At 59.7% G+C, this 23,568-nt stretch overlaps 3 protein-coding genes across 3 annotated transcripts; all 3 read right to left on the reverse strand.

Moving 5' to 3' along the window:
* Positions 1-852: 852 nt before the first annotated feature.
* On the reverse strand, positions 853-2,357 carry BESB_007500 (uncharacterized protein; the record flags this gene model as incomplete). The annotated part of the gene is made up of 3 exons (XM_029359504.1): positions 853-890; positions 1,645-1,713; positions 1,853-2,357. 3 exons carry the CDS (start codon positions 2,355-2,357, stop codon positions 853-855), a joined length of 612 nt encoding a protein of 203 aa, XP_029222417.1.
* Positions 2,358-3,058: 701 nt separating this feature from the next.
* BESB_007510 (uncharacterized protein) lies at positions 3,059-4,450 on the reverse strand (the record flags this gene model as incomplete). The annotated part of the gene is made up of 4 exons (XM_029359505.1): positions 3,059-3,141; positions 3,305-3,425; positions 3,657-3,726; positions 3,813-4,450. The coding sequence occupies 4 exons, from the start codon at positions 4,448-4,450 to the stop codon at positions 3,059-3,061; spliced, it is 912 nt and encodes a 303-aa protein (XP_029222418.1).
* Positions 4,451-6,236: 1,786 nt separating this feature from the next.
* On the reverse strand, positions 6,237-21,809 carry BESB_007520 (uncharacterized protein; the record flags this gene model as incomplete). The annotated part of the gene is made up of 10 exons (XM_029359506.1): positions 6,237-6,366; positions 6,920-7,056; positions 7,413-7,550; positions 8,161-12,528; positions 13,130-13,524; positions 13,967-15,727; positions 16,093-17,137; positions 17,601-17,795; positions 18,321-19,636; positions 20,213-21,809. The coding sequence occupies 10 exons, from the start codon at positions 21,807-21,809 to the stop codon at positions 6,237-6,239; spliced, it is 11,082 nt and encodes a 3,693-aa protein (XP_029222419.1).
* Positions 21,810-23,568: the final 1,759 nt, after the last annotated feature.

The following is a 23,568-nucleotide window of genomic DNA, read 5'->3' on the forward strand; positions in this document are numbered from 1 at the left end:
AGATGAAACAGTCGGGGTACCATAGAAAAGCAAGAAAACTTCACTACGAGTAATCCACGTAAGACTGCTAACTTTTCGACAGAGACAGAGGAACGCCCCGCCGCAATCAACCACGCGAACGAACGCCGGCGAGTCACCGGGTTTTTCCTCGTGCTTCGTGTAAAGGAGCACTTCTGCTCTGGACCATACACTCAAATTTCAGAGGTTCCTGGAACAGATATCTTTCACGGGGACAGGACATCTCGTAGAAATACAGACTCAAGGTTCTGGCAAATTGCAATCGTAAGACCGAACTCAGAGTTGCATGCGCGACCTGCCAGCACGACCAGCCAGCGGACGCCACGGTCCGGAGGTGTCCAAAGCAGCATCTGCCATAAGAATAGCCTTTTATTTGACACTTTCGTTAGTAAGCATGTTTGTTGGCAAGAAGTGCGAAATGGCTGTCTCGACGGTAATGGCTAGCCGTCCTCTTTGGACCATTTGGCAACTATCGCAAACACGATACACGAAATACGAAAATAGGGCACGCGACTGGCCTGTTACAAATGGATCAGCAATCTCCGTCGCCTTCCTTAATTTACACGACGGGACTCGGGGTCGACAAAACACAGGCACGGGAACTGATGCTTTCAAACACCGTCAACTGTGCTCTGCCTTGGCACCCAAAGATGTTGAGAGGCGCGTTGGCTGCGGTAATTACACACGGACGGAGCAGGCGATCACTTCGGCTGTGCGGTACATCACGTCTCAGTCTCCACATCTATTCTCTACTGACAGCCTCCAATGGCCGTTTAGTCCTGTGAACACCACGTGCCCCGCCAGGCGGCCATCCTTGGAAGGAAGGGATACTAGTCAATCCTCATAGTGATCGCTGAAATCTCTTGTCAAACCTGCATACAAGAATTCGGGGACAGAAAACGCACTCACGCTACGTGTATCCACAAGAGACATGACAACGCAAGTTCTGGTGATTAGCCAAGTTTGCACCTTTATCACACACTGCAACAGAATAAGACCGAAGGCGATCCGATGCCACACGGTTCGCTGGCTACAGCTACGTGAACATGTTCATACCGTGTTTGCGGCTCATGCAAAGCGCTCTACAGCACAGCTTACTTTCTGGGGGAACGGCAGCCATCGCTTGACACAGGCAAACATACGATAGTGGGGGGACCAACAAGCGCCAGCCTGTGAATACATCGAAGAGGTAGTATCGGTCCACGTTTTGCGAACTAGAAGGTGGGTCACTGGGCAGAAGAGAATCACTTGGCGAGGGAGAATGAAGCTGCGAGCTTGGCACGGTGTGCCCATCCGGGAAGGAATTGCACTGTTGCTCCGCGAATCCTGCTAACGGCTCTGGGACTACTTGCTCACATGCAGAAAAGAAAGACGGAAACTGCGGCTCCTGATTCATTTGAGGCTCTATATAATCAACATGTGATGATGCCCCCTGGAAGTTCTTGCAAGCCGAATGATATGTCGGGCAGTTTTCATGCAACATATCGGTCGTGCACAGATCTGGCATTAGAGAACCCGGGGAGTTGACCGCCGCCACTGACAAATTCTCTGCTTCGTTTCTCGGAAAATAACAGCCGCCAAGGGAAGGTGGCACAAGACCAACCGTTCCGGCGCTGTCTCCGTTACCGTCCATGAACGGCGGATGGCAGTGCGGATCCAGCGGAATGATGCCGTGAGGCACTGCGGTACCCATCGCTGAGTAACACACGCAATCATTCACAACGAACTCGAGGATTAGACGGGTCGGCTAATGTAATTCTCCGTAACCGGGCACCCAGTATCTGTTTCGAGACCCTCAGTACGACACATCTCCACTATTTGCCGCTCTCCTTACTTGGGACTGCTGCATTATCGTGGTGGCCTTCTGAACCTGCAATGCCATGTGCTGCGCTCGAGGTCGTCAAGCTCGGGGGAGAAATCGGCCTCGTCCGAGTGGCACTTGAGTGCACGCCGGCTGAATCATCGGTGAGCTGCATCCAATTTTGCCCCTGGCCGAAGCCGGTCATCAGCTGCTCATCCGCAATGTCGTCCGAGTACATGACGTCAGAAGTAGACGAGGGATCAGTTCCTCCCCGAGATGGGAAGCGAGAGCATTCGTAGGAGGCTGCGATCGAACCTGTCTCGTAGAAGCCTTCTAGTGTACTTACTGATGCAGGCGTTTCTCCACCTGCAACAAACGATGTATTTGCCATATCCGCCCCGTGCACGAACTCATTAGGCCAGCACGAAAAAGTACCTGGAGCTGGGTAGTCCCCGACATTATTTCTAAAATAACCGTTATGGGTTGCTTCAGCAGCCGCTCCGGGCGGCAAGTACCCTTGCCCTTCAACTGCCCTCATACGGGCCTCGTGGTGCGGATCCTCTTCCAGACTGCGTTGCGTGCATCCAGGCGGTGAAGCTGGCAAGAGAGGCTGCCTGCCTGCTAGGACGTGACCCACCCCGCATCCTTCTGCACGCTCAGCCGTCTGTGGAGCAGATGAGTTGCTGGCTTCCGCTCCCAACACGTGAAAACTGGGATCGTCGGAAAGGGGAACTCCGCTCCTCTCATGATGATACTGCGTTGAAGTGTACGCTATCTGTTCCGTCATCTGTTGGTACCCGGACGAGTGGAAGGGTACCTGTGGAGCCGGTTTTGTTGTGAGGGATGGACTCATGAGAGCGGCTAAGGCGGTGGTAATTCCGGGCTGATTCTGCGGCTCATGTACAACAGAAGGCAAATGGCTTCGAGACGATATGACGCCATCCTGCGGCGGGGACATACGATTATGAGCTTCCGTTGCTGTTGTGATGGTAGAGGCCACGTGCTGCAGAGAGCTGCCAGTGCTGGACTGCTTCGGGAAAGGCGATGAAGAGGGCGCTGGTAGAAGGCCAGAGGACTGGAATCGGGTGTGGCCGGTGGTGCGGCCGGCTGCAGGCCGACTCCCGCATCCCCATTCAGGTGACTCGTAGCCCCTTTCCTTAAGGAGGTAACCCTTCGGGCCGCTCCGGCTTCCCGGCAACAGAGGTTGCACTGGCCGCCCTCCCCGATGACACCTTGGGATTACTGAGCCCCGAGAGGAGTCGGATCCTCCGATATTCTGGGGCCGGTGTCTGTGTTCATGGCTGCCTTCCCATTGCGACGACCTGCAGGACGAAAGAGGACGAACGTCGTTGAGTCGAAACGTTCCGTGCGAAGCTTCCGTGCAGCTGCTGTGCTGTCATCTGTCAGAGTACGTGAACCGGTGCTGATGCCGACAGTCCACAGTGAGTCCGCTCACCTGGTCCATATAGGCGCTCGGCCACCTACTTGCAGAGGTTCCTTTCACCGAGGACCGGCTGCTCTTGGCTTCGAACACATGCAGGCAATCGAACACACATGCAGTGCGGAACCCCGCCATGAGGGCAATGCTATCCAGCCACGATGGCTCCTGCACGCGCCGACGGCTTCAGCCAAACATGGTGGGGCGGACGAGAGAAAACTGTTGCTCTCCCCCGCTGGGTGGAAAGTGGAACTAGACTAGATATCCAACCTTGAGAACGATTTGGAGCGCTGCACTCTCGAAAGAGATACCAGCATCTTGTACTTGGTACGTTATGCTTTCACGTCAATCGCGTTCGCAGGGACAAGTAAGCATGCACTCGAATCCCAGTCGACTCACCTGCTCAGCGTGGAGGTATCTGCAGTTGGCTCCGTAACGGCAGTACCCGGAAGCAAACATCTGGCACGGCCTAGAAGACAACAAAACACGCGCATGCCAGTGGTGTGAATGACGGATGGGCTGATATCACATATGTGTCCCGGTGCCCACACTTACTTGGAGCGCGTCTGGATCGAGCCGTGCCGCATCTTTCGCAGGTGGATCTGTGATCGCTGGAAATCACCAGGTGCCTGAGAGTCACCCTCATCGTTTTTCTTGATTGAGCGCGTGAAGGACTTTAATGTCCGTGGCGGAGAATGATGCGGTGAACTAGCGACATTCGAACTACGAAAATCTGCTGCTTTCGTGCTGTTGTCATCCACATTAAGGCGATAGGCTCGTTCTGGAGCTGCTGCAGGAGCGGCGTCTAATGGCTTGTTCGCTTTTAATAAGACTTGTTGCACAGGGTCGCCTGAGATGTTTATTCTTGTCGGCCCACAACGAGTTCTCAGAACCTGAGGGTCGCCTGTCGGTGCTGTGTTGACAGAAGCAGTAGTGACCTTGCTCGGATTCTCGGGGCTATTGCATGAAACGCTTGACCGCGGCAGAGGGGGAAACTCGTCTTGCCCGTGAGGGACTGGCGGCGAAGCATGATTAGAAGCCCGCGAACTGACTGGTCTCTCTCCAGCATGATTGCGGACGTACTGGCGCTTGTGTTTCACTCCCTTGCAAGCAGCCACCCAACCAGTCAGGCCTGCAGCAGCAACAGCAGCTGCTGCGCCTGCTGACTTGTTGGATTTCCTAGATCGAGGCATGGGCGGTCGTACCACACGAATGCGCAAAAGAATCAGCGGTCAATATTTACACGAATCCCAAAGGAGGGAAGATCGTGTAGCGGCATACGCTGAACAATCAGTGAAGAAGCTACGGCAGAAGATATAAGATATCAATCGTGATGCCTCCCCTATACACAGATCTATGTGCCTCAGCTCTATTTGCAGTCGCCGCACAGCGAGTGCTGAGAGACGAAATACTGTTCACATTCGTTGTGAGCTTTTGCATCCCCGACGCCAGCTAGACTGTAGCACAGCTAGAGAGACACACTGGATGAAACACTTCCGTGGATCGAAATGATCATAGATGCAAAAAAATGCGTAATTGCGTGCGACAAAACACTTGGCCTGCCCACAGTGCATTGCCGGGGGTTGGCTGTGCACGCTTCGCAAGCGCAGCCGGAGAACATAATCAGGGTTTAGGGTTGTGCTGGCTAGCGAGCGGCATCCAGTTGGGGGTTGAACCTTTTACGCCACATCCTACACACGGCACATACCTATCGTGCGTGTGGCGTGCGCAGGAACATTAGTGACAGACGGCCTGGTCCGCTGGCCATAGCCTCCCAGCGCGCACCATTCGCACTTGGAACAGGCATGACAATGACGGCAGATGCCGATTTTCCTAGGCATTAGCGCCCAGCATACCGCAACCGCATGCCCACAACTGCTTACGCAAGCCTCCGCAAGGTCAGACATTGCTAAGGGTTCGCAGAACGCTCCAAACTTTTGGGTTGGTAGCGCGTGTGCGTGTGCCTACTCGTCCACCTGTGGTGCAGGCGACATTTTTAAAGTCTAGAATAGCACAATTCAGGGCACCGTTGCTGAGAGCTGAATACCAGAAATGATCAGAGCGCCAGCTGCGAACCAGTTTCCGTGCAGTCTTGTAATTCCTACGGGGTGGGTGACCGGTGTGACCGGGTGCCTTGAGAAAACCGGCTTCTGGTCTACAGACGTGGTGGGCTTCAGGCTCTAGGAAAGAAAGCGTTTTACGCCCCTTTCAACTTGCCACTTGGCACGGCATACGGACGACGCATCCCCAAGGACGCCATCAGCTCAGCGGCACGGCATTCTCGCACGCCCCATGGTTCGACACATATTTTTTGCGTTGTCGACGGAAGACATATGATTTAGTCTCTGTCATACTTCTGTGCTCCCAAGGTTTGATGCCTGAGAAGCTTGCTCTTCTCGCGTGTTAATGCACAGCCAATCATGGTCGGATAAGCCGGTCACTTGCTGTTCTTATCAGCACTTCCGTCGAAGTGGCAACTATCCAAAGATGGCGCTGTTCCAACACGCAGCCATGCGAGTTAGATTTCCACTTCTAACTGGCTTCATCGCATGAAACAAGAACGCGGCAGTTGCTAAACATAGCTCTACAGCAGTGACCGCTTGCGGAATACCATTACAAATAGAAAAAAAGAGTTCCTTCCCTTTCAGATGCCGCGGCGTGCTTGGTACTGAGCTGGACAAACCGTGTCACTACGGAAGCACACGCGGCGCTTTTCGTCGGTGCTTTTGCGGGACGAACCGCCCGCCTGCGAAACCAGCCGCGCTCAATCCCTCGTGATCCCTTCGCCAGAAAGGAGGAAGCTAGGCACAGCAAGCGAAATAATATCTCACGCCGGCCTGCCAGGTGCCTGGAGGAGCTGTTCTCGCCTGCTGCACGTAGAGTGTTTCCAACTGCTTTGTGAGAAAGGTGCAGGCTGGAGCCCTGAACAAATTCTAGAGGAAATTCCTTGCCACTCGGGATCAGAACAGCTGGCTGCGCTCACAGAGCATCAGTAGGCTCATCTCGGTGCACGGTACCACCAGTCACGGCGCCGCCTGCGAAACGGCTCATCCAGACTCGATGAGCTCGCATCGCGGCCTCCTGGTTAGTTTTGACTTGGTGGCACGCCCTGAAAAAACCGGAACAGATATGCACGGCGCAACGATACAAGCACTCATCGATAAGTTAAAGAGCTACGCACAGGCAAACACCTACACACGAATACACACTGGGCACGCACGCTTTACAGGCGCGTAGACGCTACAACAGCCCCATTTGTATATGTCTTGCGCCGTGCAGAGACTTAGCGCAAAGTCGCCGGCGCTATCACCCGACGTAAGAACAGCTGTGGGCGTCGCTGATACGCCTAAAGAAAACGAACTTCACAACTCCCCAGCAAGAGCAAAGAACTCTACTCCGTCCGTGCATACAGCACCGATGACGCAGTGCCTTCAAAGTGTCATACAGTTTCTTGGTACGCCTTCCCCTCGGCGGCGCTCCCGAGCCACCATGCGACATTTACGATTGAAAAATATGTGTATACGAAGACAGGCCAGGAATCGTGAGACGGGTCTCGGAATTGCCCCCCTGGACGTGGAAGGAAAGAGCGTCAACCGCGCCACCCTGTCGCTTTTTCTCTCTGTTAGCCACAAACACTGATATATATATATATATATACTCACCGGCAGAGAGTTTGCACATTTGTGAGTCCACAGAGCCCCCCGCCGCGGTGCACAGGAACTATATGGTCCGCATGCCAGACATTGCCATCGATCGGTTCGCGTATAAGCAGCGCACGCAGAGTTGGAAAGGCCCTGAACTGCACGGAGACAAGACGCAGCAGAGCTAGAAGAAAAATCCATCGTACGTAGAAAAGGAGATGGGTGCTACAAAACTACCGTCGCCTTGAATGACAGTGAGTGAATCGTGCGGCTAGACCGTAAACGCTCAACACCGGCAAACGGAGAGGACTGCTTTAGCAGCCTCCAGCTACTCAGCCCTTCACGGGAACAAGGAGGACCTCTGTGAAGGACGCAAGATGTCACAACTGGAGGCTCGCCACAGCCGTTAGGCTTTATAACGAGAGCGGACATCGCATGATGCCCGACTCTAAAAGAGGCACCAATATCTGAGACAGTCGGAGGTAGATAGGCGCATCAAGTCTCGCATGCTTACTGCAGGTGCGTACGAGCAAATGAAAGCCCCGATTTCCGCCGCGTCTCGTCCTTCATCTCGCAAGCTCCTCACGCGCAAAAGCAACGCTACACAGTCCACGCCGCAGCTGCTACATATACCACGATCGGATCGAAAAACCTGCAGACAAAACATTCATCAAACAACTCACTCGCGCTGTCCGCGACTAGCTTGCTGCCGTACATCTTGCTTCGGCGGCCACCTTATTCACCTTCTCCGACCGAAAGCGGGAAGTTCAAGGCGTCGCGTTCCTCGCAGACATGACTCGTCGCCTCTGTGTAAAAGACATGCTTTTACATATTCCCCGCGCGCTTTCGCGCCTAGTTTTCACTCGTCCGTGACATGGAACAACGCGACAGACGAACAACCCGATCTCTGCACTGCTTAGATCGTATGCTTTGACACGCCGCCACACGTACCAGCATCACAGAGGTGAAAGCGTAATGCCTCAGTCTGTGTCCGCCTCCTTTCTGATACCCAACTCGCCACCCGCCCCAGATCTGCCCCTGTGCCGGTATCTTTTCAACTCTGTATCGCACTCGCCGGGTCTGCTCACGGTTGGGCTCACGGCGGCTGGCGGAGAGACCGATGATGCCAAAGCCAACTCTTCGCACAACGAGCTGATGCGAGCCGATGACTGCATCGGATGCATGTGGGCACACACAAAAGTAGAGGCCCTGCGAATGCACTGTACCCGCGACAGATGCCCCTCCGGCACACCGACCCTCACCTGTCGTCGCAAACTGTCACCGTTTTTGCGCGCGAAGAACGCAGCTCTGCAGCTCCCACTGCAGAACAAGTCATTGTCGCTGCACCGAACTTCCCACTCCTGACTGATGTATGCCTCCCACTCGCCTTCGTCTTCTTCGGTTTGCCTTGTTTCGTGTGTCAGCTGGCGATCCCCGTCGCGTTCCCCACTGTCGGTCTTACGCCGACGCGCCCCTAGCTTCTGCTGATGTCGCGCGCCTTGCGAAAAACAGATATCGTCGTCTCCTACTACCTCCTCACAGGTACCTTCTTTCTGCTGTTTCGCGACGACACGCGGCTTGGTCTCGGTCGCCCCCTCCGCATCCCCACCTCTCTGCGTCTCCCCCTCCGAGTCTGCGTCCGCTGCGTTCGCCCCGTCAGCATCCGATTCAGACGGCGTGACCCCTGCCGACGTCGCGCGCTTCCTCTGGCGGCCCTTACAGGTGATGCGACCCGCGCGAGCAGTGCGTGTAGACGGCTCACTGAAGGGAGCTTCGGGCGACGCCGCTGCTGCGCCTCCACGGTCGGCTGCCGTCTTCCGCCTCGTCCACTTGCGCGTCGTGCTGACTGCCACCAGAGGTTGGGAACACATCAGGCAGAGGAGGCGGGGACGCGAAGAGCGGTACACGGCCGCGCTTCGTCCAGCATCCCCTGGCTCCTCGCTCGCGCATGTCTCCGCGCCGGCTTCTTCCGACCGGCCGATGCGCGGCTGCCCAGCTGGCGGCGACGGGGACGAGGGAGGCGCCGGACGGGGGAGAAGAACGGGCTGGTAGTACGTGACAGGGGAGGAGCCCAGGCGACTGTAGGTAACCCGAGCCCGCACGAAGCCGACTTTGCAGGCAGTGCTGTCCTCTCCTGCCTCTTCGGCGCCTTCCGGGGCCTTTGGACTCGCGGCGATTCCTTCGCCTCCAGTCGAGTCGGCAGAGGCCCGCTCAACTCCGGCGAGAGAGCTGGGCAGAGTAGGGGACGCGGGGGACGAACCCGAGCGAAGCCGCGCCTCCACGCCCTCTTCTGAAAGACATTCAGGAGAGACAGGCTCTGAGCGCGCGCGTTGACTGGCTCCCTCTGTCAATTCAGGAGCTGAGGAAGACGCGTCATCAGAACACGACGGGGAACAGGCGGCGTCCGACCCTCCACTCATACGTTCTCGCTTCATTGGCGTCGTCTGGGTAGCCGCCTCCTCTGCCGCCTTGGCCTCTCCTTCGTGCACGCTTTCTGTCCCCGCTAGCGACGGCCCTGCCCCTGTGCCTGTGGGCGCTCGTTCGCCCCCGCGAGTAGTCAACGCGGAAGCCGCGCTTGAGTCTCGGCGCCACGCAGCAAGAAAAGTAGGTGGTCCTCTCGCAGGATCTTGTGAGGCGGTCAAGCCAGGCACCCTTCCGTGTGATTGCGCGCTTGCTTCGTCCTCGTACACGTCTTCGTCCTCTTCATCTTCGTCCCAGCGGGGGGCGGGAACTGCGCTCCGGCTCTCCGTGCTGCGCTGTCTCTTGGTTTGAGTCGTAGGCCCCCGGGCGCCACTCTCGCTCCGCTCGCCCGTCTTCGCCTGTCGTCCGCGAACGCGCTTCGCTCGGCCGCCCTGTCTCCCCTCTGCACCTCCACCCTCGAGCGTGTCTTGGCTGCCTTGCGTCGAGGTAGCATCACGCAGACGTGATCCCCTGCCACCCTCAGATTTTTCCGCGGCGAAGTAACGCGACCCAGTGCCGCCCCCGTCAACTGCAGCGGCGGGCGCGGAGAGCGGCGCACGGTCTGGCTCAGGTGCGCAGACGCCGTCAAACGGATCCGCGCGTTCGCCTGATGCCGCTTTATCTCGTTCTCCGCAGTCTCCTGCGCTGCCTGTCCTCCACGGCCCAGGGGCCCCCGGGGGTCTGCGGGTCTGGGACGAGGCTCCGCGGAACGCAGCCTCGGGCCCGCGGGGCGCGTCCCCTTCCGCCACCGCACCGCGCTGCGCAGCGTAGTATCTTGAGGCGACTAGAGGTGCGGCAGGAAGTGCCGCTGCCTCCCCTGCACACGCCCCCCAAATTGCATCATCCCACAGTCCCTGTGAGTTGCCCCGCGCGCCTCCTGCGCGGAGACCTGAGAGCACTGCGCCGGGAAAGAAGCCCTGCGGAAGGTCGCGGAAAAAGCGAGGGGGCCGGCGAAGCAACGCCCCAGTCTCCTCGGCGCGGCCGGCGCCTGTAGGCTTGTCGCCTGAGCATGGCAAACCATCTGGCAGAAACGCCGCTAGTCCATCGCCGGAATTAGGCAAACCAGTCAGGGGATCCGCCGAGAGAGGAAACGGCGACGAACTCCGAGACGCCTGCGTCGGACAGACGCCGCCCAGCCAGCCCGCAGCCGCGGAAGTTGAGTGCGAGGCGCCCGCGGGCCGCGCCGCAGAACTGAGCCACGCACGGACGCCCAGGGGCGCGTAGACCCGCCGCACCTGGCGGCGCTGATAGGAGGTCAACCCGAGATACTCTGCGTAAAACTTTGCAGCGTAGTGCCGCAAAACATGCTCTGCGCGCCACCGCCGCGGTTCACAAGGCCTCTTCCACCCGGTGGTAGGCCCGTGCTCCGAGCAATCGCACGGAGAAGGTGAAGACGCTACCGACGAGAGCGGACACGCAGGCACGATGCCCCATGAGGCAGGGTGACACAAGTCACCTTGGCGTTCTGCAGCGCCCGCGACAAACCCCTGCAACGTTTGCAGCACCTCCGCTGGAAAACAGAGGCCTAGAGGCTCGACGGCGAGAGGACCTTCGGCGTCAGGCGAAAGGCCCTCTGTCCCCCACGCCGCGGCCCAGTCCCCTGGTCCTGGAGCCCCGGCCGGCTGAGGCGACATGTCCAACGTGCCGTTCGTCACTGAGCAGACGCTGACCGACGTGGGCGGGGCCAACGCAGAGGCCGAAGCTCCGTTCGACGGCCGCTCGCAAGCACCGCGCGCATGACTGGGGGCCGCGGACTCGTCCACGGGGGCAGACGAAGAGCTTGAAGTAGAAGAGGAACATACCGTCGAGCGAGAACACGCGGGAGACGGCAGGCGACCCGGCCGACGGTGCCCCGCGACATGCGCGCAGTCTGCGAGGCAATCCGCGACGGGGTTGCCTGCAACGCGCCTCAAGACGCGAAGCAGATGCACGCGCTTAGTGTATGGGGAGACAATGAACCGCAGGTCGGAGGGAGCCAGAGCCGCGAGTCCCCACGCTTTGTCTTCTTCTTCCGCCTGCAGACTCAGAAAGTCCTGTGTCCCGGTCAGGCCCTTGGCTGGTGCGTGCGGCTGTGCAGCCGGTGCCACATCGAGACCGGCACACGCTTTATCCGCTGGCGCGTCCCCAGCGTCGGCATCCTGACTAGAGCCACCATTCGACGACTTTTCGCCTCCAGCTGCCATTCCGCGTTCTCTCGTCCCAGCTGCTTCTGTCGACTTGGAGCATCGCCTCGCTTTTGTCTCCTCGCGTGCGCCCGCGTTGCGTTCCTGAAACCCTCCGGCGCCTCCCTCCAGTCGCTTTCCGCCGCTGCGGGTTTCCGCCTCTGAGACCGCTTCTGGGGCCCCTACGGCAGCGTCTCGCCGCAGAGCCTCGGCGAGGGGTGTGCACCTGTTGTTGGGCTCCACGGGCGGGGTCTCGCCCCCCGCGGCCCACGAGGCCTCTGCGTGAATTTTGAGGGGGAACGCGTCTCCTTCTGCCGCGCGGGTCGGGCCGTCTACGACGTGGTGAATTGCAGCGGCGCAAGTCGAGTAGCGCTGCCACGCCGAGAGGTCGACGCGCTCGCACTCCGCGAGCAAACGCCGCTTCTCACGTTGTACCTCTCGCCGAAACTGTCGGAGCAGCACGCGCGTCTGCGGTGCAGCAGGCGGAGAGGCCACAGACTGGGGGAACGACGCGCGAGACGCACAGCAGGGCGCAGAGGAGACGACAGAGGCCCCACGAAACGACAACCCAGCCGCAGGACCGGGAGAGGACCCTGGCCTCCCCGGTCTCCGGACCACCGCCCCAAGCACCCCCGGGGTCTTCTTCCCCCTCTCGCGCTGGTGCTCAGGATGTGCCTCCGCGCCTGCGAATCCGTCGGCCGCAGCGTCTTGTTTCGCGTCCTCGGTCTCCGCTTCTCTCCCTTCCTCTAGAGGGTAGGAGCCTCCGTCAGGGGCCCGTTCGCGCGCGCTGCTCTCGGGTTCGCCGGCAGGTCTTTCGCTGGGGAGGAGAGCGCCCTCCTCCTCTTCATCTGCTGCGTCGCAGTCGCCTAGGAACTTATTCAGCAGAAAAAACGTCGTTACTTGCCGTCGCTGGCCCCGGCGGTGGAGGCGGCCCTCCGCCTGGAGAAGCTCGTGTTGCTCAGGGAGCAGCTCGACGAACACACACACGTTGGCATTTGAGAGATCCACCTGAAGAAAAAATCCAGAACAAACCGAAACCTGCCTCAGACACGTCAACCCGTCATCATCACCGCGTCCGCTCGACAGACTCCAGAAAGTAGACGACGCCTACAGCTGCGCGAGCGTGCCCTCAAGCGACTTCCACTCGTGCCAAGCGACGCATCTTCGCGAGGCCTCAAGGTTTGTAGACTTCTTGATGCAGGGGAGACCGACGACACGAGCTCCGCCTGCGAGCAGCTGACTGGCGACACTTGCACATATTCATGTATCTTCACGTGTGTACTGATACGCACGTGTACAATAACGCAGGCGCTGCTATACACACTAGCATACACATATATATATATATATATAGATGCATATGTATGCGTTTGTGCCTATGCGCATATAGGCTGATTCCCAAGCCGGCAGCATGCCTTGGCTGTCCACGGCGTTTGAGCGTACGCCGCTAAGCGACAGGCTATCCTTCAATGTCAACCAGCTGCCGCGGGCGCTTGCTCAGAGCAAGTTCGGCTCTGGACTAATCCCGGGGTTTCGATCCGCGGGCTCGCGATTCCTTTCTGCCTACCGTTCGTTTTACTCGACTCGGGTGCCACTGGCGACGACTTACTCCATGGCTAGACGCGGTGACGGAGAGAAGCGCGACTCTGCAGCGCGGGGAGCTGCGGAATTTCTCTCGCCGTTTCAGTTTGTCTTCCTCCGTCACGCTGCCGTCGATGCGAATCAGCTCGAAAGACGCGCTGGTCTCAACGCCGCCTGCAGCCACCTGCCTGTCGCCCTCGTCGTTGTGTGAGCTGTGGTTGCCGTCGGTGGCCTGAGCTGCGTGTTCACAGACTCCGTTCCACTGCGACCTCTGCCGCTCGGGCCGTCGTGGCGTCTTTGCGCTGGCGGCGCGGGCGGCTCGCCGCGCCCGTGTGCGCTGCTGGTAGGCGCGCAGGCCCTCTTCAAGCGAGTCCAAGACGCGCCGGTGGTGCGCGAAAATGACGAGTTTTGAGTGATCGTCACCTGCATGCACACACACAGACACAAGACAAACCACGGCGCATGCGCGGCGGTGTGCCTGCAAAACGACCAACTCAGCCTCCCATTTCCACACACGGATCCTCGCACAATGCAGGCAAGACCTGCCCGCCCTGTCGCCCATTTACGCCATGAGGGAACTACACCGCACCCAGCCCCGCCGTCGATTCAGGGCACGACTCTTTCCCTTCCGGTTGGTGCGACCACCTTGCCACTCGCAGCGTTTGCAAGGCCACGTCACATTCCGTCGCCAACCAAAGCTCCCCACCTCCCCCCTCCCCGCCCGCGCAGACATCGGTCTAATCGTAAATACAGACAAGAAAAAGGTCGCGCCGCGCGAGACAGGTCAGACGCGGAAAGTCACAGATGTGACGACTCCACCTGCTGCATACGCGTCGGCGTTGTGGCTGAACGGCTGAACGCGTACCTTCGTCGTCGACCCCGTCGTCCTCGTTGTCCAGGTCTTCGTCTCTCAGGAATTTCTCGTAAATCCACTCCAGCGCGCTCTCGACTTTGGAGAGTCCCACTCGTTCCGCCTCCGTTTTCACCGTCCAGCGGTCGATGCTGTCTGAAAGGACGCTCGCGAGCTTGTCAACCGCGCTGCGGTACTTCGCCACCTCTGCCGGACCCTCGCCTCCACACGCCTCCAGTTCGTCGTCCCACGGTTTCTGGTCAAACGTCTCGCTCTCGCCTCCGTCTGGAGGTTCAGTTGGAGGCTCACAAGCCCCAGACGCCCCTGTACTCGCAGTCTGTCGCCGGGCGCTTGCGGGCAACTTGACACGCTTTGACTGTGCGCCCGGCATGGGGCTGGGCTCTCCTGTAGGCTTCGCTGCCCATTCAACACCAGGTTCATCTTCCGTCGCGTCTCCCGACGCCTCCTCCGCCAACGCGGCGCCGGCCGTCTCCGCCGGACAGGGAGACTGCCTCGCCTCTGCCTTTCCTGTACTGCCAGGAGTGCCGCCGCGTTGCTGTTTCGTCTGCCTCGTCTTTCCTCTTGCGTCGACCGCATCTGCACTACTTCCATGTCTCCTCGTTCGCCCGTTCACACCTTCTCCCCCATCGCCACACGCCGCGTGCACCTGTGCCTGTGGGGCCTTCTCTACGCGCGAGCCCATCACCAGGCCGCCCTCTCCTTCGCCTTCGCATTCCTGTTCGCCGGTCGGCTTCGATCCATTCCGGTCCTTTTCACCATGACATTTCCCTTTCTTCTGTTTCCTCTTCCCGTCCGCCCCTCGCGGCTCGCCTTCAACGCCGGCAGCTTCGCCTCGTTCCGCCTGTCCCTTGGCAGGCCTCGCTCCCTCGGCGTGGTCCTGCCTGCCCCCGCCCTGGCGCCCGTCAGCGCTGACTGCCGCGGCGCTCTGTGAGGTCTTACCCGCTTTCCGCCCTCTCACCTTTTTGCTGGGGAGACGCAGTTGGCGCTCAGTCTCCTGCGCGATGCGCAACTTGGCGAGCTGCCGCCGAGTCTCACAGACAGCCTGCACATCCTCGAAAAGTGCCGCAAAAAGCGGCCGGCGCAGGACTGTGGCTGTGGCGATGGCATGCACCGCGGGATTGTCCTTCGCCAGCTGAAGAGACTGCAGGATGCGAACGCACGGAGGCGGGACAGCGTGGCGGCATGCGTCCTCATCGTTTCCAGAGTGGCCTTCGTCGCCCTCAAAATCCTGACCTCTGCTGCTGCCTTCCGCCGCCAGCTCTTCCGCACGATTTTCACTGTCTTCGCCTTGGCTCGCGGCCGCCGCCTCCAACCCCGCTCGCTCGCTCATGCAGCTGTGACTCTCCGCATCTCTCTCGAAAGGGCCGTCTGCTTCTCGATGATCTCCAGTCAAGCCTCCCCTGTCTCCCAGCCGCCGGTGCGCGATCGAGCTCAGCGTCTCGCCTTTGCGGTCTTTGCCGCCTTCGCCTCCTGGCTCGGCCTCCGCCTCGCCTGATGCAGAAAACGGCGACGCAGGGCGAGGCTCCAGCCCTCTCGAGTCTCTCGAGGCTTCGCACGGGGCTCCAGACGCAGCCGCGGAGCCTGCTTGCCGGGTGTTTGTGACTTGGAAGGAGAGCCCCGAGTGGCGGCTGCGAGCGCCTTGCCTGCGGCGAATGAGTGCGGCTGACTTGAGAAGCAGATGCAGCTCCCAGCTGCGCGCCGAAATCCCATAGCGCTTGCGACTGCCGTAGGTGAGCACGGAGGTACAGTACTCCTCTGTAAGAGACACACGAAGCCTACGTAGGCCGCGATACACGCAGAGTTCGAGAAAGAGGTAAATTACACCCCCTAGACCAGAAAACAAAACTGCGAGGGAATACGCGGCATCCGCACCCAGCTCCGACCAGCCTGCGAGAGAGCCCCGGGAATAGAAGCCGTGCGGGGGCTGAAGGAAGCAGTCAAGGATCGGAATCAGCCAGACGAATGTATTGTGCGACGACATAGGCGCGCCCCTGACACAGTTCTTGGAGTGCACGTCTGTTGCATAATAATATAATACAGTACGATGACGAGCTCCCCAAAAGCCGACGACTTTTGAATACTCCTTGAAAAATAATGCAAAGATCTAGACGGCCGCTTACCTCCAAACTGGATTTTGTCAGCTCTAATAATATTGCCTTCATGGGCATACCGACGGAAGGGCGCTCCTCCGCCCCAACACGCCGCCTTTGGCCTCTCCTGCGCCGGCTTCACCGCCTCCATGCGACTCCCGTCCTCAGCCGCTCTGTTCTCTGCTTTCACGATGCCGCCACGCGCGTCCAGTCCTTCTTTCTTCTGTCCAGACGCATCGCGTCGCAGCGCATCTCCCCGCTCAAGGTCTCCGCCTGGCTCTACCGCCGTCGCGCCGCCCTCCGAACCCGCTTTCTTCGAGCTACGGGGCGTCTCCGTCTGCGCACCTGCTTTGGGCTCCACCTCTGGCGGTCGCGCCCCGAGGCCCGCGGGCCCAGCGTTCCCTTCGGGCGCTCCCGGTGCGGCCGCGGCCTCCTGCGCAAAGCGCTGCCAGTCGGCGCGGACGCGGGCCTGGTGGGCGCGCCACGCGCTGGGCTCCATGGGGGGTCGGAGGGCGTCGATCTGGCTGAAGAGGTCAAAGGGATGCTTCACGCTCGGGGTGCCGGAGAGCAGCACAGCGTAGGGCGCGGCTTTGATCAACTGCAGCACGCGCCGAGTCATGTCGGCCTCCGCCCCCGCGACCGCGCCGGCGCTGGCGGGCGTCCGCAGCTTGTGGCTTTCGTCCACAATCACCAGCTGGAAGCGCATCTGCGTGAGAAAGTCGGCGAGGCGCCGCGACATCTCGTAGGACGTGAGGACGATCCGCGGAGAGGGCGGCGAAGCGGGTGAAGCAGCAGACACGGGACTGGAAACGCGCGACGGAGAGGAAAACCCAGGCGCGCACGGCGATGACGATGACGCATCCGATAGAGAGAGAGACGAGGCACACGGAGAGAGAGCGGATGATGAAGAGGCCGGAGAAGATAGAGCAAACGGTGAAGGAGAGGGCAGATGGGGAGGAAGCGCAGGCCGATCGTCGCTGCCGAAGATGACCAGCAGAGAGGAGGGCGGGCAGCTGAGCTCCGGCAGCCAACGCTCAATCGCGTCCGCCCACACCAGCCGGAGGGAGGCCGGCACCTGAGAAAAAAAACCCAAGATCCAAACAGTGAACAAAAATCGTGCCAAAGCAGCCCCATACCTGGAATACATATACTGGAATCAACCACTCTACACCCCACACACCGCACATAGTCATATCCCTATATGTATACATATATGTATATATATATATATATATTCGAATGTATGTGAAGAGGAGGATGGCGTGATGCGGACAGATCCAGAACAAGAAGAATCACCCTCCAAGTTGACATCGCTTGGGGCCCCGCCAAAAGCCCTCATCTTCTTCTGCATCTGCGCCCTCCCCCCGTCCCGCAGCTTTGGCAAACCGTCGCACTCCACTTCCAAAAAGTAGACACGTGGATACCAGCTACCAGCTACGCGCCTCCACCGCCCTGAATCCCGAGATGCCTTCGCAGTTGTGTTCGCCGACTATATACACGCATGCGCAGGAGAGAGCCGAGCAGCTTCGTGGACTTACGACGATTAGGACAGGAAAAGTCCTGTAAATGCTGAGGAGTGCGAGTGCCTGCAGCGTCTTGCCGAGACCCATCTGGTCGCCGATGAGCGCGCGGCCGCCGCGCTGCAAAGTGAAGAGGACGCCGTCGAGTTGAAACGGGAAGAGCGAGCGCCGGAGGAGCGGAGGCAGGCGCCGATTCGCAATCGCAAGCGCGGTCTGGGGAGGGGACGAAGAGACAGTCACAGCCAAAAGGCACACGGCGGGAATGACACACGCAACTGAATAGCATAATTACACTCCCCCTACCGGCGAACGCATGCACTGGCCTGCAAAGCAGAACCAAGTCTCTATATCGCGAAAAAGTCACGGGAAAGCGCCGATAAGGCGGTGTATTCAGACTCGGTGAGCGCTCGCGCCTGTCTGTGCAAGGACGACCCGACACGGAGGCGGTGACGTGAGCACGCGTGTGTCCATGTAGCGTCGCAGTTTCGCTCTGAATGTCCGCCCCAAATAATAGCGCCTCTCAACGTCTATGCCCACAATCTCAGGCACAGAAGACACAAACTACATCTGGGATGCCTCTCTGAAACCCATGCTGCACGCCGCAGCCCGCTCGGGGCTTCGAACGCAGACAAACGAATTTTTATAGACACCTCTATAAAAGTAGATATATGTATATACACAAATTGGTGTCTGAATGTGGAGGTGGCGATGAGTTTCAGCCGCTGAGGCGAGACTGACTTGGCGGTTGCCGAGGAAGAACGAGTTCTCGCGTCGCCCCGCGGGGTCGTAGTAGTCTCTGAAGAATCTGAGCGAGAGGCCCGGGATCGGGGCGACTTGACACCACTCGCCAGTTTGTTCCACGAGGCTCGCGATGACCCACTCGTAGGCCTCTAATCGAAAGACGCACCCGTCGTAGTAAGGCAGGGCACAGATTTCGTCCCGCGCGAACCTCGACGTCTCTCCTGCCGCGTTCGCTTCGTCGACTTCCCTGCCTTGCGCAGCTTCGCCGCCAGAGATTCCTGGCTTTCCTGCGCGATGCAAATTGCTGTCACTTCCGCTTGCCTCTCCAGTCCCAAGCTCCGAACGGCCCCGCCCTCCCTCTCCCGCGCCGTCCCGAGCATGGCCGCCCGCGCGAGCGGCGGCCGCGCCGCCGCCTTCACACCTAGACCTTCCTTGCTTCTTGGTTCCTTTTTTGCTCGTCGCTCGCCTCTCCTCCTCCAACGGAGGAGCGGTGCTTTCGCTCTGCCCCCGTTCGCCGCGTTCTTGATGTCGGTCTTCGGTCTTCTCCGCGCGTCCTTTGCAAGCGCCGCTGTCCTCGTCCCCCACAGCCCCTCGTCCTCCTTCTCCCGTTCTCTCCTCAGCTCTCCCGAGCTCGGCTGCGCTTTCTTGGAGGTGACGCGCTGGAGGCTCGATCCAGCCTGCAGTCCAGTCCCAGGCGGGCTGCATGCGCTGCGGCGTCTCGTCCGCCGCTCCGTCGTCGTCCTGCCACTCGACCCCCCCCGACAACTCCGCCAGCCGCGTGCTCAGGAGCGCCTCATCAACGCAAGGGGAAGCAGCACGCGCGGCAGCGGCGTAGCAGCGAGCGGGGGCGGAGTCGCAGGCAGCCTGTGCATCGCACGTGCGAGTCGGCAGCTTACGGTCTCCCGTGACAGAGGCTTCGCCTGCGCGGCAGACGGCAGGCAAGAACTCAGACCACGGCTCGCGGCGACTCTTCAGCCGATCCGCGCGAGGCAGCCAGGAGAGCGGCCTCAGTACGTCAGGAACGGAGTTCTCTGCGTAGGGCGTGCAGGCATCGGCTTGCGTCGCCTCCCAGAAGGCCCGCGCGGCGCCGCGGATGACAGCGGGCAGCGCCAGGCGAAGGAGCTCGCCAACTTCGGGATCGCCTTGGGCATGCACGCGAAACGCGCGCGGCCCCTCCACCTCGCACATCAGCGCCAACTTTTCTGTCTTCTTCTTCTGCCCAGGCGCGCCTCCACCGGCTCGCCAGAGCTCCACTTCCCGCCCCGAGCGCTTCCCGCGACAAGCGGGGAACCGCGCGCAGCCCAGAAAGGCGCCTGCAGACAGACAGGGCAGATAGGGAAACATCTGAACGACACAAACACACGGCCAAGCCAACGCCGAGAGAATCAGCAAAGCAAATTGGCCGTCGCGCTCGGCCAATTTGCTCTGCTGATCTGGCAGGGCGCTCAAAAGAGAGGCGCCGTGGAACGGGGAAGAAGGAGAAGGAGGAACGACGCTACGTACGAGGCGCAGAGATCACCCAGCGAGAGAGACCGGGCAGGCAAGGCGAGGATTTGCGAATTCCTCGACAGGACACACCAGACCCCAGAGCCTGCTGCAGGCAGTTAAAGCAGCGTCTGAGGGGGGAGCCTGCGGGGTGGGAGGGGCGGACGGTACGGTTAGCTACGGGCTCTACTTGGACAGCAGGTCTGCATGCAGCCTCGGTTTTCTGTGCAGCCTATTCTACTACCGTTGGAGCGGGTCTGAGTGAAGCGGATTCTGAGTTAACGCCGAGGCACCGGGAGCGGGCATCTGTGCAGCGGGAGGGGTGTGGGCACGGCTCAACAGGAGGGGACGCCTGAGAGACTCGGAAACAGCGTCGCGCGTCTTCGCGAGCAGTCGAGACTTACCGTATCGGGAAGTAAGGAATCGCATACCCTGCGTCTCACAGAGGGGGCATGCGAAGACGGCCGCGACGTCGGCGGGACTCATGGTGCGTCGCCGATCGATTTCTTCCCATAATTCAAGAATTTCGTTTCTCTTCGGCGGAGGAGAAGTCGCAGCAGGGGTGCGCGCGCCATCATACGCAGGAGCCCGGGTTGCCTGAAGCAGGTCTTCCGTGCGTCCACGCCGTTCGTGTTCATCCGCGTTCATGGGAGACACCACAGAGGAGAGGCCGCTACATGCGGGCGATGATGAAGCGGTCACAGGCGCAAGCGAATACTGGGGCGTTAGTAGGGAAGAAGTTTCAAAATTCACGCAGCACGACGCCGAGAGCGACGCAGGGGACGATCGGGATGCCAGGCCTCCAGGGGCAGACCCCGAGACAGGGGCTTCCGCCTGAGAGAACGAGAAGACAGAAGGACTCTGCGAAGCGGGAGGAGCCGGTCGTGCCGTCTCGCCTGCCTGCGGGTGCGCGCGAGCACTCCCGCGGAGGGCGGCGACAGCTGTGGCTGCCTGAACGGGTATCGAGAAGGCGGGGGAGAGCGACGACCGAAACGGAGTTGTCCGCGCGCGTTTCGCGCTGTGCGCACTAGACCCAGGGGAGCAGGAAACACTCCCTTCACTCTCGCACACGCCGCGTTTCCTCTCACCGCCGGGAGTCCACGTGGCGAGGGCGCCGCCATCCGCGATTGACGGAGACTCCTGACGCCTTCGAGGCGCCGCCCCAAGGCCGCAAGCGGAGGCAGGGGGGCGCCGCCAGGCCCCGGTCGCCTCGCTGGTGTAGGCGAACGACGCGAACGGATGAGGAGCGGCAGGATCTCTTGACGACGACGAGAAAAGAGGAGAAGAAGAGGGGCTCGCGGGTGCGGCGGAGGCGGAAGAGGCGAGCTGGCTAAGGGGGCAGGACCTGGCCAAAACCGACAGAGGAGCAGGGCAAGAGGTGTGCGACCCGCGAGAGGAGGCAAGCCGGGCGCCACTCGCTCTGTCGTCGAGGGAATCGGCTGAAGGCGAAGAAGACGGCACGACCGCATCCGGCTCGCCCTGGTGCGAGCCGGATGCGGGCGACGGTGATGATAAGGAGGCCCTGCCGGTTGGAAGCGCGTCGCCGCCAGAGAAAGGTTTCTCTTGCATGTCCCAGCTGCGGGCGCGCTTTTCCTCTCTCTTTGCCAACTGAACCAGAAGACGAGAGCGCCAACTCTGCAGTGCGCGTGGGCGCCACCCTCTGAGGGCGTGTCCTGCGTTGTCCTTCTCTTCGCCTTTGCTCTTCTTCGAGGTCTCTTTCTTTCCGGCGCTGCGCGTGGCCTTGAGGTCAGCACAGTGTTCCTTCGTCTCGGCGGGCGCGCGTTTCTGCCTGGAAGTGATAGGTCTCACTATTTTCCCGCGCTCGGTTTTCAGAGATCTCTCCATTTCCTCCGCTTCGCGCGCCTCACCCTCCTCGGACTTTGCGTGTCTCCTGGTCTCCTCCGCCTGTTGTTCTCGGTTGCTCTGCTTCACTTTCTTCTTCGCCTTTGGCTTTGCGTTCTTTGGGGGGCCGCCGGCCCCCGCCGCCGCACTGTCTGACATGTCGTTTTTCCGCGCTTCCTCCTTCGTCTCTCCCTCGCGTGCTTCAGCAACGCCTCTGTCGCCATAGGCCTCGCGCGTTTCTTCGCTTGCGCAAAGAGAAGAACTGCGTGCTACCCCTCTCCCGCTCGCGGAGGAGCGCTGACGCCCGGTCGCGCCGCCTGCCGCTCGCTGGGTGACAGAAGCGTGAGAGTTCGATTCTGCCAACCGGTGGTATCAAAGCTGCCAGCGTCCACGATTGCCGCCGTACTATCAGGTCCTCACCCTCATTCGCGCAGCGCGTTGCGCAAGAGAGGCATCTCCATTGTGAACTTGAATCGCATCCAGGCCGAGTGGGCTACCCAAAGCCGGCGAGGCGCAGAGTGGAAGCTATTGGCTGGGCTTCGATACGGCTACCCGACAACGTAGGCGTATCCCGGCTGCTTGGCGCGCGGCGCGACAGTCAAGGCGAGGAAAGCGGAGACACGGGGAAGAAAACAACTCAGAGTGGAACAAAACGCCGATTTACACAGACAGCCAAAGGAAAAATGCGAATAAAACGAGACGAGTTTGGACTGAAGGAAAACCGTTGAGACACTAACTACGCTGTCGGCATGCTCGCAAAGATGCCTGAGGAAGGCAAGGAGTACGAGCGACGTGCCTGGAACCTTCACCGGCAATGAAGTGTTCTGGCGTTTTCTGCTCAATCTGTTTCTGACTCAAAGAGCGATGTGAATAGAGAAAAGTTCCTCTGTCCGCGTCAAGGAGGCTTTATTCGTTCGTGTAGCTTTGAGGAGGGCATGCAGCACACAACAGAAAACCGCATGCAACTGGCACGTTGGCTGGCCCCCCCTTCGTTCGGCTGGTGTCTCGATGACAGACACATCGATGCGCCTCTGCTACTGTACTGCAATGACTTTTTCCGGCTCGTCGTTTGGTCTTTAGGACTCACGGCTTCTTTCAGGACCTCTACCAGGCCAAAAGAGATCAAACGAGATACAACAACACAACAAGCGAGTAACGTCCACTAAGGCGTCGAGCTGGAGTGTGCGTTCATAAGGCTGGGTCGCAAAAGAACAACTTTCGCCTACTACGCCGTGAATCAGTCTGCGAGAGGACTGAAGGCAGCCTCACAGGGCATTCGAAGCAAAAACGACCTCCCATCGGCGGTGGGTTAGCAAATGTAGAGCGTCGCGTTGGCTGTGCAGCACTCACACAGCCAACGCAAGTGAAGTGTGTCAGCAGACCCCCTCCAGAATGGTGTTTCGGGCGAGCGGAACTTAGTAATGAAACTAGGTGTATCTGTCGGTTTTGTAGGTCTCGAAACGGTACGTCGAAGCGGTTCCACGTGACACATGTAGCTTCAAATGGAACCCACGGTGGACTCCTTTTCACTAGGCAACACCGCGCAATGCGCAAAGCGGGCCGCTGGTGTATGCGCGGCTCACAACGCAGAGCCTGTGGAGTTCTTGTTTAGGCAAGACACGCGATTATGCGATATCTTTGCTGCCAACGCAAATCACTTCAGCCAGCGGACCCCTCGAAGTCGTTCAGATGCTGCCTCTAATGGTATTTTCATTCGACAAAACCATCACTGTAATTCGAGGACGTCATATGCATACGCACACAATCCTTACGGGGATAGGAATGCACGTAACACACACACACACACACACCCGATCGACGCGCCTCGACGAAACAACGACGCCCCTCTCGTCAGTGTTTCGTGGCCGCTTCCGTATGATTGGCCCACCCGTGCTTGCATCCGTGTACGTGAACCGAC

The sequence above is a fragment of the Besnoitia besnoiti genome, chromosome I, assembly GCF_002563875.1.
Source record: "Besnoitia besnoiti strain Bb-Ger1 chromosome I, whole genome shotgun sequence".
Taxonomy (NCBI): Eukaryota; Apicomplexa; class Conoidasida; order Eucoccidiorida; family Sarcocystidae; genus Besnoitia; species Besnoitia besnoiti.